Source organism: Diabrotica virgifera, chromosome 10 (genome assembly GCF_917563875.1).
Source record: "Diabrotica virgifera virgifera chromosome 10, PGI_DIABVI_V3a".
Lineage (NCBI taxonomy): Eukaryota > Metazoa > Arthropoda > Insecta > Coleoptera > Chrysomelidae > Diabrotica > Diabrotica virgifera.
The window spans coordinates 19,602,323-19,619,037 of NC_065452.1; the positions used below are offsets into that span (position 1 = coordinate 19,602,323).

General features: G+C 31.4%; 1 protein-coding gene across 1 annotated transcript in view; it reads right to left on the minus strand.

Moving 5' to 3' along the window:
* LOC126878712 (inosine-5'-monophosphate dehydrogenase) overlaps positions 1-16,715 on the minus strand; it is a 123,314-nt gene that overhangs the window by 14,325 nt on the left and 92,274 nt on the right. The window contains exon 8 of the mRNA XM_050641577.1: positions 2,428-2,571. Within this exon, the coding sequence (XP_050497534.1) occupies positions 2,428-2,571 (144 nt within the window). The remainder of the gene's footprint in view (positions 1-2,427; positions 2,572-16,715) is intronic.

The following is a 16,715-nucleotide window of genomic DNA, read 5'->3' on the forward strand; positions in this document are numbered from 1 at the left end:
ATAAAAAAATAACTAAGACATTCGTTTTCACGAAAAAAATATATAACGTGTATTTTTGCATAATATTTAACCCAGAATTTTTTCAAATTTTTAAAATTGGTGAAACGCACCTTTAAAAATAAAAACCGCATTTTTTCGTTTTTTTTTTTTTCGTTTTTTGATACAATTTTATACATATTTTTCAAAAAAGGTAATACCTTCACTAGAATAGGTAAAAAACTGAAAAATAATTGGGGTTTGCTTAATAAAAATTTTTTGTAATCCCATACATTTTCAATATACAGGGCGTTGAAGAAAACAAAATTTTACACATTTTTTACGATTTTGCCGAAACTACTGGCAACATTGTAATAAAATTTGGCGAGTTTTAAGAGGTAGTTGTACATTTTTTGACATACAATTAAGAATTTTATATTTATCATTGGAGCGTATACGGGTAATAGTCTGAACTTTTTAAAGAAAAAAGATAGTACGCCACTGACATATTTCAAATTAACAATCCATTTTGAATTCCTGGTTTAATTTGTGACAAAAATCTATCTTCCTATTTTTTCATACGACGCGCCATTTTTATTCAAAAAATAAAACATCTTAACCCTTACAAAGTATTCGAACTTCTATTAGTAGTTTCTACATCTACATACGTAAACTCGTACGTCCATTATAAAAACTAATTTGAATACTTTGGAAGCGTTAAGATATTTTATTTTTTGCAGCAAAACGGCGTCTCGTATGAAAAAATGATAAGATAGTTTTTTTATCGCAAATTGAACGAGGAATTTAAAAATGATTGTTAATTTGAAATACGTCAGTGGCGTACTATCTTTTTTTCTTTGAAAACTTCAGACCATTACCACTAAGCGCGCCAATGATGAATATCAAATCCTTAATTGTATATCAAAACATGCACAATAACTACCTCTTAAAACCCGCCAAGTTTTATTACAATGTTGCCAGTAGTTTCGGCAAAATCGTAAAAAATGTGTAAAATTTTGTTTTCTTCAACGCCCTGTATCTTGAAAATGGATGGTGTTACAAAAATTTTTTATTAAGCAAATCCCAATTCTTTTTAAATTTTTTTACCTGCTCCAGTGACGGTGTTACCTTTTTTGAAAAATATGTATAAAATTGTATCAAAAAACGAAAAAAAAAACCGAAAAAATGCGGTGTTTTATTTTTGAAGGTGCGTTTCACCAATTTTAAAAATTTGAAAAAATTCAGGGTGATATATTATGCAAAAATACACGTTATATATTTTTTTCGTAAAAACGAATGTCTTAGTTATTTTTTTATACTCATTTAAAATTTTAAAATCGTTCTAAAATTTAAATTTCCCGCCAAAAACTAAAAAGAAAATTTTTTTCGCACAGAACTTTTTAAATCTTACAAATTTTTTATTTAAAGTTTTTCGCTAGTTCTCGATGCGGCTGAGATAAAAAATAAAAACATAAAAAGCCTAATTAGGCTCTAGGTGGGTCACATGACCACCTAGGGGGCTAAAAAATTTCAGAAAGTTAGTTTCACTATATATGCTAAACGGTGACCTATATGGAATTCGAATCGAGTTGGGGGCACTTTTCATCATCTTACCCGGCTAGGCCCTTAGCGTTGAAAAACTCCAGATAATTATTAGTCATAAAAACAACTGTTTGAAGAATGAAAAGGACTTCGAATCGAAAGACAAAACTGTATAATAATGCAATATCAATCTTATACATAAACAAAAACTTTATTATATAAAAATATGCGTTGTTATATTCAAAATCTTCAGTAAAATTTGACTTCTCAGTAAAATTCAAAATTCCCTACAAGTACAAAATGCACACAAGACTGAAATGTGTCAAATACAAATGATATGATATAGGGCTTTTCAACGATTCTCATTTGTTTCGAGCTTCTGTCATATGTCGTATAATCCGTGTATATTAATATTATACACAAATTATACAACATATGACAGAAGCTCGAAACAAATGAGAATCGTTGAAAAGCCCTATTAAAAACCCACAGAACACAAAAAGGAACGTGTTAACTCCACAGAAATTATATAGTTCTCAGATATTTCTATGAGTCCTATGGATAAACCAAAGAACAACGTCTGACATGCTTTTTATTAACTTTTTAAATTAATTTCCAATATTATTTGCAGAAAAGGAAAATATAGAACCAGAAAAAAATACTACATCAATTAAATACTTTGCATAAGTCAGAATTTTGAAAAAATAATTTATGATTGTCTTATAAGGGTCATAATTATTTTGGAATGGAAACATAGCAGTGGGGATGAAACGTCAAACTTTTTCAGTCTATTGTTACGGACTATGACCCGTAAACTAGGTTATCTTTGCTTAAGTAATTCAGATTTGTTAGTATTATGCCCACCTTTGAATGAACAATATAACATATTATTATATTAATTTAACTTACCTAAGATCATTCAATGATTTCACTCCAATATCCTGACATCCATGTTTAATACCACACTGTAAATAAGGCAAAAACCGCAATACTGATCCTTTGTCTACAATGCTGCCACTAACTCCCTGAGCTACTTTGAGTTTGTCTACTTCGCTGAAATTTAAAAAAAATATAAATATAATGCATTGAAGTGCCTATGTATGAGACTAATTTTACTTATTTTATTATTTGATTTATTTTAATTGAAAACTCTTAATTTATTAAATTTACGGAAATAAAAGGTAAATATCGAGCACTGAGTTTATTTAATCTTGCCCAAGTATGCTTTCGCTATCTAGAGCATCTTCAGGGGCATTTCGTCAATAAAAAGAAGGTATTATCCTCGAATGTCATCTAATAAAATAGTTTGGCGGCAACTTAAATTAACATATAAATACACACTTAACAAAGGACAAAACAGATAAATTTGAGTGTCTGGTAAGATTCTACATTTATTTTTAAATAATTTAGTGATACGGTGGGTTGACCTCACGACATTTTTTTTTGTTTTTTGGACAAAATTATCTACCTTAATTTTATATAATGTAGCATTAAAAAATACACACAAATATTAATTTTCACCCTTCTATCGCTAACCTCTATTTTTTAATACCAATATATATTTACATCTATAAAATTCGCCTGTCATAGTGTTAGTTGCCATACTCCTCCGAGACGGCTTGACCGATTTTTACGAAATTATATGTATGTTCGGTAGGTCTGAGAGTCGGTCGTAATCTATTTTTCATACCCCTGAGTGATAAGGGGGGTTCCCCTAACATTTTGCAATGTTAAGTGGGGATATATGTACATAATGTACTCTACGAGACTACGAGTACATACAGATTAAAAAACTAATGATTAAAGTCCATCAACAAGTTCCGGAGATATTAATCGCAGCATATATGTTTGAAGAATTAATTTCATTTTTTTAGTGCATGGATTTTATAATTCCCCTCCACCGGCCCCGAGCCGATTTCGTTAGGACTTAATTTTTAAAGCTTTATTAACCGCTCTGTCGAAGTTCAAAGTTTACTCAAACTTTTACACAAAAACTATATACCTTAAACTTCAAAATGGCGCTAGTTAGGTTGTTTAATTGTTATACACAAAGTAGCTGTGAATTAAATAAAAAAGTGGCTAATTTTGACCCTAATAATTGATCTATCTATGCGAATTTTTTTTGTGAAAATTCGTGTAAAAATATCATCTTTACAAATATCAAAGTATATTTTAGTCTACAGTCAATATTAACAAAGTTATTCAAATTATTTATAAGCCAAAAATGACTCTACTTTAGTAAAATGTTTTTGCAATTGAGGGGGCCAGACGTAAAAGGGTTAAGTGCAGTTTTGGCAGTTCTGAGATAATCAGCTTCGAAGTTGTTTGAGTTTTATAAATTCTAGGAGTCATTAAACTAAAATTTGTCTAGTGTACAATGTACTATAAATTGATAAAAATATAAGGGTATATTATTAACCTTACTATATCCTTCATTTTTTTTTCAATTATTAAAAAAATGTACTTGAATCGGTACATGGTGTTGATAAATGTTACTGGTAAAACGGTTTAAGTGCAGATGTTAACTACATATTACTAATCATTTTTGTTCCAGCTGTTATCCACAGTGTAACTACAACTGGCACGTTGCATAATACTTAATAATTCTTCAAAATTGGTCACAAATCTAATATTTATTTACTTGAAATTAATCCTGTATTGACATGTGTTTACACATTACAAAATACTAAAAATAGTTTTGTGGTAAAATGGTTCAAGCGCTCTTAAACCCGTTTCTTACTATTTGTTTTTACAGAATACTAAAAATAGTTTTGTGGTAAAACGGTTCAAGAGCACGGATAAACCTGTTTACTACCAAAGCAAACTGCAATTTTCATTAAACAAAATGTAATGGCGATAGATGGCGTCTGTAGTGCGAAATATGCTTAGATCAATTTACCACCAAGTTATAATACCATTTAGGTATGCGAATCTGTACTTAGGTCAGAATTTGGAAAAAGTGCACTCAAACCCTTTTACTTCCAAGCCCCTCAATTGTAAAAATGACTTTTACTGATTTTTATTAATAGGTATATTGAAAATATAAGCCTTCTTCTTTCATGTGGTACCACAGAATCGCTGTACCATTATTATTTTCTGAACAATAACATTGCAAAAAAAGCTCTGTGGGATAAACAAATTGAATAAAATTTAAACTAATTGACGAATCGTCTTGAAATTTTTTTGTGCATTATAAGGACTCAACTTTTCATGGAATATCAAAGTCCCTAGTTCATTTTTTCAAAAGTTATAGCAGATTTTTTATTTTTAATATTCATGCGTTATTTTACAATTCCTGAAGCAACAAATGACCGGATACAAATTAAAAACAGCCATTTAAAGCCTTTTCCCATCTACTAAAAGATACTCTAAATAATATATTAAATTGCCCTATTTTTAGCTGTAGCGATTCGACATTATGCCTCCGAAGTGTGACGGGTATTATTGTATTTATAAAGTATTAGGTATACCGAGTGGTGAATTGGAAAACGGGCCATATGAAATTCAATGTAAAATTCTAAACTGTTGAATTCCTGCTTTCTTAACTATTTTACATCAAAACACGTAAGAAACTATTTGTAGAGGATATCAATTTGTATTGAAAACAACTGTTAAAATTGTTCTACGAATTAAACATATTCCAAAATTTTGTAAAACTATAATAAATTTTTTAAACTATCACGCCAAAGTTAGGCCACACACAATGTCATGATGTGTAATGGTTGCGTTCGGTCACAATGAGGTTATTAATATTAAAAATATTTGAACTGTCAAGATTTTTATTTTATCATTTATTGTTTACAAAATAATAAAGTTGATAAGATACCCTCAGTTGAGGGAAGTATTAATAATACAGATATTTTATTCAATCAATAGTGTGCGCACTGTCAGTTAAATAGTAACGTGGGCCTAAATTTTACACACGGTATCTACTGTGGCAAATGTATCATATTTTTCAAAATTTTGGAATGTTTTTAAATCATAGAACAATTTTAACTTTTGATTTTAATACAGATTTTAATCCTCTACAAATAGCTTCCCATGACTTTTGATGTAAAATAATTAGGGAAGCAGGAATTTAACAGGTTAGAATTTTACATTGTGCTTCCTATGGCCCGCTTAACGGTTCACCACCCTGTAGAGTACCCAAAAAAGGTATTTGCAACCTGGCTGGATGAGTGTCCCGAACAAGGTATAATTTGTCCTATTTCCCTAGAGTAAAAGGAAGAGGATCTAGAATGAGAAATAAATACGTAAAAATACTCATGTTACACAGACGACGCAATACTGATAGCCCAAGATAAAGATAGTCTGCAAAGATTATTCCACAGATTTAACATAAGAGCAAAAGAATTCAATATGACAATCTAATCTCAGAAAACTAAATCAATAGTAATCAGCAAAGAACCTATCAGATGTAAAATAGAAATTGATGGCATCAGTATTAAACAAATAATGGAAATAAAATATCTTGGAATTACAGTGTCCATATACGCAGACATGGTCAAGTGAAAAAAGCAAATAGACTGGCAGGGTGCCTTAATAACAGCACATGGCGAAACCGACATATTAACACTGAGATGTAATTAAGAATTTATGAAGCTAGTGTAAGACCAATCATGACATATGCATCAGAAACAAGACCCGACACCGACACAGCCACAACAGAAAGACTACTGCAGACGTCAGAGATGAGAGTACTGAGAAGAATAACAGGAAATACGCTGAGAGATCGAAAGAGAAGTGAAGATATTAGAAGAAAATGTAACGTACAAACGAATGGACACTAAATAGAAAAAAAAAAGAATGGAAAACCCACAGAAGCAGAATAGGGGAGACCTGTGTGGTTAAAATGGCAAGAGATAAATCACCAATCGGTAGAAAAAATATCGGCCGACCGAGCAAAAGATGGAGTGACAACCTTCCATAGAGGTATCAATCCGCCAATAAACAAACAAAATGGCTTATAAAGAGGAAGAAGACCAACAGCCGATTTCATAATGAAGTTAAAGGAGGCTTTAAATTTAAAGTTGCCTTTAACTTGAGATTTTCATTTCATAATCAAGTTAAAGGGCCCTTTTTTATCAAAAGCCCTCTTTAACTTTAAAGTGCAGATTTCGGACCTTTAAGTTGCTAAAGTCTCCTTTAAAGGGTACATAACCTATAATTTGTCGAGTTGAAAACACAGTTGTTTTTGTATTTAACTTTTAAGGTTAATATAACAGTCAATAATAATTATTATATTATTACTAGGATTAATTAGTGGTACTTTAAAAGCACAATTATGTATAATTTTGAAACGTCTAGTTCAAGAAATTTATTGTATTCAGAATACCAAAAATTAACCAGAACATATTAAGAACAAACTGTTTTGAACAATAATAATATGATGATCTGGATTGTTATCAAAGATTTAGGTTGAAAACAAACAGTTTTGTGTGCCTTCTTAAATGGAAAACCAAATAACTTTCCTACTATTAGGTAAGTGACTAACAAAAATTTGTTGATATTAAGTAAAAACAATGCTGTTTATTTATTTTAGAGGTGGATAATTACTCCCATGCAACAAATTCTGTTGGATTTTATGCATCAGGAAGTATGCAATTAAATGTAGCTGATTTTACGGCAGTGTCCAGAGGTTCAGCAAGTAGAATTATAAAAATAGTATCCTTTACAATTGCAAGAATCGTCAAGAGATGGAAAGCTGTTGAAGATTTTTACAAGATTGCTGTATTCTCTAGAATAATGAGTGCAATGGGTTATACTTTAATTAAAATAGATTCTGCAGGTGTCCAGGATGCAGAAATTTTCAGGTCCAGAAAATCATTTTTTGCATTGAATGTCCAGTCAGTGATGGAAAATTTAAAATTAGAGATATTGTTGTACTGTGGCCATCAAATTAGACAATTTTAATAATAGTAGGCTGAAGCATAATTCAGGGGCTTAGAATCACACAAACGTAGCTACATTTTGTTTTATTTTCGTCTACAGAAATATTAGGGTTACGGTAACTGAACGTTATAATATTATGTACCTAGGTATGCATGTGCAAATCAGAACTAAAACAGGTGGACATACGTTCATGTGAATCTTAAATAAGAAGTTTAATGTAGTTATGTTTGTGTGACCCTAAGCCCATGAATTTTGAAAGTGGTATCTTTGGCCATTACATATTGGTTGGTGACAGTGTCGAACAAGGAAAGTAGTAGAACAGCAATATGGGTTGTGGAAATGAAGATTTTCTATACTCTGCTTAGGAATGAGACTACAATTAACAAACATGACTGTGATTGTTGCAACTAAAGTGCTTCATAATATTGCCATTGATATGGATGACAATTTTCCTGTGAATAAAACTGAAGATGAAGCAAACAATGAATAATTACAACCGATAAAAATAATGAAAATATTTCAGAAAACAATATAACTGTGTTAATAAATGAACACTTTGGTAGATTGTAAATATATTTGTTAATAAAAGCAAATTGAATGTATTGAACTTTTTATTTATTGTAGTTTATCCCATTTTTTTATAGACCTGGATCCCAAGTACCAAAAAAAGTTGATTAATAACAAGCTGAAAATTTGTTAATAGCTTAAGTGTCTAGTCGGACAATCTTTGATGTATGGGAACACTGGAATGGGGGAAGTTTTAATTGTGGAACAGCTTAAAAATTTGGACCGTAAAACTACGAAAACGTTCCACGTATTTTGTCGGACAGAACTTCCAATTGATTTGTTACCATTTCATTAAACTCTCATGCAAAAATCAGACTGGTGTTTATCACAAACTGGGCATTTTAATGAGTGGAACACGAAGAACATGTCAAATGACAGGAATCATGTTGGTTAGTAATAGCAGTCTAATTTTTGCATGAGAGTTTAATGGAAGGGTAACAAATCAATTGGATGTTCTGTCCGACAAAATACATGGGATGTTTTCGTAATCTGACTTTCCAAATTTTTAAACTGTTCCACAATTAAAACTTCCCTTGTTCCAGTGTTCCCATACATCAAAGTTTGTCACAGTTTGACTAGACACCGTTAAGCTATTAACAAATTTTCAGCTTGCTATTAATCAACTTTTTTTGGTGCGCGGGATCCAGGCCTATTAAGTAGTTTTATTTTTAAATCCAATAATTTTATTTTTTTATATTCTGTCTCTTCCCTTTCTATCCTTTTTTCCTTCTGTTCTGCAAATATGCAATGCAAATGAACATTAGCTTGCCTGTACATGATACCCAATTATTTGGATAATTTAAATGATTTTTAACAAATAAAATATTGTACCGACCTTTCCTTTATTCTTCAAATTTATTTATTATATTTTTATAACTTTCTATCTTTTGTAACAAAAGAAGTTCCTCCTCTTTGCTAAAAGTTTGTAGAAGTAATTTTTTGTTATCTCGTTATCTGTCCATTTTTTTTAGATTTCACTTTTTATTGATGAGTAATTAAGTAATAGTAGGTGTATATAATTATTAAATAATAGTATTACCTATACAATAATAAAATTAAAAAGTAACTATTAGGTGATTAAAAAGAAAAGTAGATTAATAATAAATATATAGAAATAATAATAACAATAAGTGATAATAATTAAATAATAATAAGTAACTTTTTGTAGTAAAAAACAATAATTATAGGAGGAGTAACCTACAAACTTGCAAAATGTATGACATTCAAATGTCATTATTTCCATTTTAGTTCAAATATAACATAATTCAGTTTAACCAACAGTATAAAATTTCATTAAAACACACTTTACTAAAAGAATCCTTTAAAGCGAATTATGAAATCAAATTCGTTAACAGCCGCTTTAAAGTCCACTTTAACATAAAGCCTCCTTTTACTAAAGTCCACTTTTTCGAATGATTATGAAATCGGCTGTAAGCTACAAAATATTTAAATTCTTTCCATATACAGGGTGTCCAGAAATTCTACCGACAAACGAAGACAGGAGATTCCTCAGATGATTTTAAGACAATTTAATGAAATTCATCTAGTCCGAAAATGCTTTAAAGGAGCTAGAGCTATTTGAAGATGGCGTCTGGTAATTAGTTTTTCTTAAATATCTCCAGAACGCTTCTATATAGAAAAACGAAAATTCGTACACATATTTATCTTCCAGAGGTTAATCGATTCCGTCGATTGCAAATTTCTAGTACCGGTCATAGGCGTCCGTTTTGGGTAGGGCAACAGTTATATTATCGCATAACTTTTTTGTTTTTGATTTTTAAGCATTTTTGAGTCTGGATTATTAAAATGTAAAGTATTATAGTACTAAAAGGTACTCTTCTTAAGTCGATAGAATACGCCGTTTTCTAGAAAAATCAATTTGAAAATTTTTGGTTTTTTGAATACCAAAAAAAAAATAAAAAAAACTATTTAGAAAAACGAAAACTGGTACGTTTATTATATTCCAAAAATGAATAGACTTCATTAATTGCGAATTTCTAGTACCGGTCATATGCGTCCGTTTTGAGTAAGTCAACGGTTATTTTATCGCCTAACTTTTTTGTCTTTAATTTTTAAGAATTTTTGACACTAGATTATTAAATTATAGGTATTCTAGTACTAAAAGTTACTCTTCCTTTTAGTTGGTAAAATACACCGTTTTTTTTTTAATTTTTTTTTCAAATTCAGGAAACGAAAAATTTTCAAATCGATTTTTCTAGAAAACGGTGTGTCCTACCGACTTAAAGCAAGAGTACCTTTTAGTATTAGAATACCTCACAATTTAATAATTCAGTATCAAAAATGCTTAAAAGTTAAATACAAAAAAGTTATGCCATCAAATAACCGTTGCCCCACTCAAAACGGACGCCTATGACTGGTACTAGAAATTTACAATGAACGGAATCGATTTAACTCTGGAAAATAAATATGTGTACCAATTTTCGTTTTTCTAACTGGAAGCGTTCGGGAGATATTTAAGAAAAACTAATGACAAGACGCCATCTTCAAAGAGCTCTAGCTCCCTTTTTCGGACTAGGTGAATTTGGTTAAATTGTCTTAAAATTATCTGAGGAATCTCCTGTCTTCGTTTGTCGGTAGAGTTTCTGGACACCCTGTATATGAAAAACCTTTTAAATTAACTTCAATCAACGTAACTCGTAAATATTTCCTAAATATAAAAGCATAACTTTCCTATTTCCTAAAAACTTAAGAATAACATAAATGAAATCATAGATAATCGCTGATTGGAATAAAAATTTCGATATATACTACTTGGAAAGTGTGAGCTAAGCTTAAATTATCCGACAAATACATTGACCCTTAAAAGTCATGACATTACAATTCCTTTTAACACACTTTATACAATAAAATACCTGTCGATGTTTTTCAAGGTGAAATTGTATTCCCTGAAACAACAATAATTAATAACGTAATTATTCCAAAGTCCACTCAAATCGCGAAAAACAATTACATAGATAAAATATTTATTTCCGCAATCCTATACAAGTTGATCCTATTTATGTAGAAAAATTAAATAAATATGAAATCTCACGTGGCCCAACAAACTTTGATATTTCTGTTATTAGAACTTGTTAGAACTATGCTAATGGGAAATATAAAAACATAAAAAGTTGGTATCACTGGCATCACCAAACATTTAGATAGTAGGGATATGGTGGCAGTAGAAATAGTAATAAGAACAAATTTTTAGATCATAAAGTAATGAATAAAATTGTAAGTAGGGGAGGGAATAAGGTAACTAGCAATGTTTGTAAAGAAAAAGATGGTAGATACTCTCGATACTTCTTTTCTTTCTCGATACTCCTTGATCATAAGGGAGAAGAAGATACGGAAATAGAAGTAGAAAACGAAAATAAGAAGGGACAAAACAAAGAAAATGTAAAGAAGGAAGAAAGGGTAGAAGAAAAGAGAGATGACAATAAATGTCAAACGAAGAATAGGTACATGGAATATAACCTCGATAACAGGAAAGGAACGTGAATTAACAGAGGAAACGGAAAGATTTGAGCTGCACTTCATAGGAATAAGCGAGACGAAAAAAGTAGGAAATGGAATTGTTGATATCGGAGGACAGCACGTACTATACTAATCCTGAGTTCAGATAGGACAAAGGGCAAAAGAAGGCGTGGGAATAGTTGTAACGAAAGAAATGAATAAAAGAATAATCAAATTCAAACCAGTATCATCAAGAACCATATACATAAAAATAGAGTTAGAAGGAGAAGAATGTCACATAATACAGGTATATGCACCGGTGGAAGGAACAGAGCATGAAAAAACGGAACTATTCTATGATGAGATACAGAAACTTATTGATGAGATACAAGAGGAAAGCAAAAACATCATTTTACTAGAAGACTAGAATGCAAGAATAGGAAATGATGAAAATATGGCATTAGGCTGCTTGGGTAGGTATGAAGAAGAGACGATAAATAGAAATGGTAGAAGAATGATAAGTTTCTGCCAAATAAATGACCTGTTAATAGGTAATTCTTTCTAGTATCAACCGAGAAACAAAAAATATACATACGTAGCAGAAGAAAAAAATGCGAAAAGCATAATTGACTACATAGTATATCCACGTGATGCGGAACTAACGATACAAAATATAAAGTCAGAGAACGAAGCCGAACTCGGTACCCAACACAGATTAGTGATAGCAAAGATAAACATGAAACTAATGGAAATCATAGAGTCCTCAATATACAAGAATAGCAATACATAAGATGAAAAAGATGGAAATCAGGAAATTATACCAAAAAGAGACAGATAAAATACTGGAACAGCATGAAAACAATGAGGAAATATGGAATATTGAAGAGAGATGGAGAAAATTGAAAGACCCGTTATGGATCACTGCAAAACAAGTATGTGGAATAAAAAAGAATGGGAAGAAGAATAAAAGAACTGGATGGTGGAATAAGGAAATAAAGCAAGCAGTAAAAAAGAAGACCGAAATGTGGAAGCGATACATAAACAACACAAATAAAGAGCAGGACAAAGACGAATGCAGAAGACAGAGAAATATAGTAAAAGAACTAGTAAAAGACGCGAAGAAGAAGAGCTGGAAGGAATTCGGTGAAGAATTGAACAAAGGTTTTGGGAATAACAATAAACAGTTTTGGAATAAAATAAGAAGCATGAAATTAACAAAAAGGAAACAAATAAAAGGAATTAGAAATGAGCGAAATGAATTGAAAACAAACATACAAGACATACTAACCATATGGAATAAGCACTATAAAGAAAAATTCGAGGCAAGGAACCAACAAAATGAGGATAGAGGACAGCACGAAAGAGAATAAGATAGAAACAATCGAATAAACGAAATTAATATCAAAGATATTGAAGAAGGATTGGCAAGAATAAAGATTGGAAAAGCGGTAGCTGCCGATGACATAGATCAGGAGATGATGAAGTACGTGGGAGAAAAAGGCAAACTTTGGCTACTGGAAATAATAAAGGAAGCATGGAGAACAGAAACGATACCGAAAGACTGGGAAAAAAATGTATTGATACCAATACACAAGAAAGGAGATGAAGCGGAATGTGATAACTATAGAGGAACAACAGATAATATATACTAATGTGATATTCAAAGATCGGTGTGCTCAAAGCACTTGATTAGATAATTAACTAATTAATTAAATTTAATTTTAATGATGCACTTATGATTTAATCACACTATTTAATGCTCTAATCTCAGGGTTTTATATTCTCGTGCTTCAATATCTCCTTTGCTTTACATATGATAAATAAGGTCAAAGATTAACGGAATAAAACACATATATGGTACAAAAGCATCTATTGAAATAAATTCACCCTCAAAATATCCTCTAAAAATAATATCTCCTATTCTGATTATTGAAATAACCCTACCACTATCTAAAGTACTTATTGAAATTTGCGTTATGAATAATTCTACAAAAAAATAAAACTGTCTCTCGGATGATGAGTTGTCCAAATTCTTGTCTCTGGTCGCCTACAATTTACTCTTAGCAGCCCCCTATGTAGTCAGCAATCTCGCAACAAATTATTGCAAGCCTATTGTCATTAATGACCCCCTACAGATGCACGTATCTTTCAAAAAACAATGCTAGCCTTTTCTCCTCTCGATAAACTGAATCTATTTCTCGTTCCGGCATGCAACGGTGACTCTTGGAATATAAGTAGAACAATATAACTTACAATGCTTTACGTGATGAGCTTCCGTCAGGACACTTATTTCAACAAACTCACAACTATTCACTTATCTGCCTTACTACTTCAGGAGACTCTTAGAGATCACCACTAGTCGACTTAACGATCATTTAACAACTGACTCTTCTTCCACCCTCTAACATTTCGCTAAACTCCCATTCTTCATACCTAGCCCCTCCTTTTTCCTTCTTCACCAATCCGAGTTCCTCAATTTTATCCCCATCTACCTTTCAGATAACAAACACCAATTTTCCCTACCATTAGAAATTTCCTAAAACTAATTACATGCCAATCGGTTTTTTTTTCCTTTCTTAATATCTAAACAAAGATTACATTCATTTAAATTTCTAAATACAATTATTCCCTCGCCGCAAAAGTCCATTTGGGAAACCCGGTCTCATTGTCCAAACACATAACCACTTTCTTATCATACTAACTGTACAAAGAAAATACTTAATCCCTATTTAAATTTTGTTTACCTACGGCCATCCAAAGATAATTGACTTTCATTTCTTCGAAATGAATTTTGGTATATTTTTATTATATGTTTTAACTTTTCTAAAATATTAAGATCGAAACCATATTAATTCAAATTTTACATATCTTAACAATACATACTGAGAAATATAATTGAAAGGAAAAACGAAATAGGAGAAGACTTATATATTACGTTTATAGATATTAAGGCTGCTTTTGAGTCTATAAATATAGAAATAATATGGTCAGTAATGGAAGACCTGCAAATCCCGCAAACGATAATAAGCGTGTCAAAAAGTACATATAGAAACGTACTCGCTAAAGTACAAATAAACGGAAACAGATCGCCAATAATAAACCTAAAAAGAGGAATAAAACAAGGGGACAGTCTCAGCCCAGTTTTATTCATATTAGTAATGGATAGAGTAATGAAGGGCGCTAAAAGAAGATCACGGGAATTACAGTCAACAGTAGGATATAGGAATTTAGATATGGTAAAAGAAGGAAAGGGAGACCAAGAAAAAGATGCATCTATCATATTATAGAAATTGGACAGGAAAAAGGAAAAACACATCAACAAATGAAAGAGTTAGCAAAGGATCGCAAGAAATGGAAGAGATGGATAGAGGATGAATAAAACCTCCGACGGCCCTGAGGCCTGAGGGGCATAAGAAGTTTCGAGAAAGAAGAAGAAGAAGAAGAACTATGCTAAGTTTAACTTATGGAATTAAACATAAAATTAGAACGCGAGATGAGAATCTTATTTACTCTAGAGCAGCGATACTCAACCTTTTTCTTTCCTGGGCCACATAGTAGCTATTGCCACAGCTTGCGGGCCGCAATCAAGATGAAGTTGTGTACAGGGTGTTTCATTGGGAAACGGAAATACTTGAATGGTGAATAGAGGTAAATGAGGCGGTTCTAGACATACTAAATTTATTGCTTCACCGACTTTATAACCAAGTTACAGGGTGTTTTATCGATTTTGCCCATTTCTTTCTGGACCCATAACTTTAGAACCACCTTGTATATTTTTTGATATTTGGTACAGATATGTCACATTTAGAACCCAAACCACCCAACTACTAATCGCAAGAAAAATCCAGGTCCGGAATAAACAAAATTATAAATCCATTGTGACCTTGAAACATCCTGTGTATTGAAATTTTCAAAACCCGTTTGCACATTTGAAAAGAGCTTTAATGGAGCTTTCATTTTTTGCGTAGACAATTCAATGACTTTAATTTTGAAATTATTTAGAAATTTTTAGGAACTCGTACTTTCAAAACAAAAATTTCGATATAATTATTTCAAAATTATTGTCATTAAATTGTCTACGCAAAAAACTGAAGCGAGTAATTAAATTTAGTTTTTATGCACTTTTTAAATGTGCAGACGTATTTTGAAAATTTTAATATATTGTTGTTTCAATGTCACAATTATTTTAATTTTTTTTTTTTTTTTGTTAATCTGGACCTGAATTTTTCTTGTGATTACTAAATGGTCGTTGTAATGTAGTAAATAAGTATTTATTATTTTTAAAATGAGTATTTGTTAATTAACTTTAATAATTTATTATTAAAAGTTAATAATACCTTGCTTTTTAATCAGAGTTCTTAAAAATGTCAATATAATATTTAAAATTAAAGTCATTAAATTGTCTTCCTCACTCCCAAACACGCCTCAAACACATCGGCACACTATCAAATAATTAGAAAAAAACACGTGAAATTTGACAAATAATTTGATCACAGTACCCTTTAGTTAGCATTCGGGCCGCATAAAAAACGCTCGAGGGCCGCAGGTTGAGTATCACTGCTCTAGAGGATACACATCCAAAATCACTCTTCTTCATGTATACACCCTAAATAGCATGCTTGTATCAATATCATACCAATCTCGCAAGTTCTTCAACCATGAAGACCTTCTTCGTCCTGGACTGCGTTTGCCTGCTATTTTCCCTTACATATTAGTTTATAGCAACCTATATTTGGGACCTCAGATTACAGGTCTGAAATACTCCAGCCTTCTTTTCTTGATGCTTTTTATAATCTCAGTAGTCTTGCTGAGACCTACTAGTATTGTGGAGTTTCGAATCTGTCCGAAAGCTTCTAATCTGTCTGAGCTATTTTACTACTTCAATATTTGTTGGTTTCGTTGCTTGTTTGTACTAGGGCTTTAATTTTATCTACGTTGACAGCTTGCCCTATTTCTTTCGCACTCTCTTTAAGCTCCACATAAAATCTGTCCTGTTCTGTTCTGTTCTGTCTGAAGGGACCTGTCAATTGATTTTAAACTCGTACCTGCGCTTCTGTGCGAGTCATGGTGGTTTGAATATCATGTGAGAATACTAGGCTGGATTCAGACTACTATTGACCAGCTATTCAACGTACAACGTAGACAGATATTTACCAAATTTTTGTAGATTTTTGACAAGCCTATGATAACACATCGACTTCCAACAGGCCTTCGACAGCATATACAGATAACAATTATTAAAGGAAATGAAAAAATGGAGATACCGGCAAAATTAATAAGAC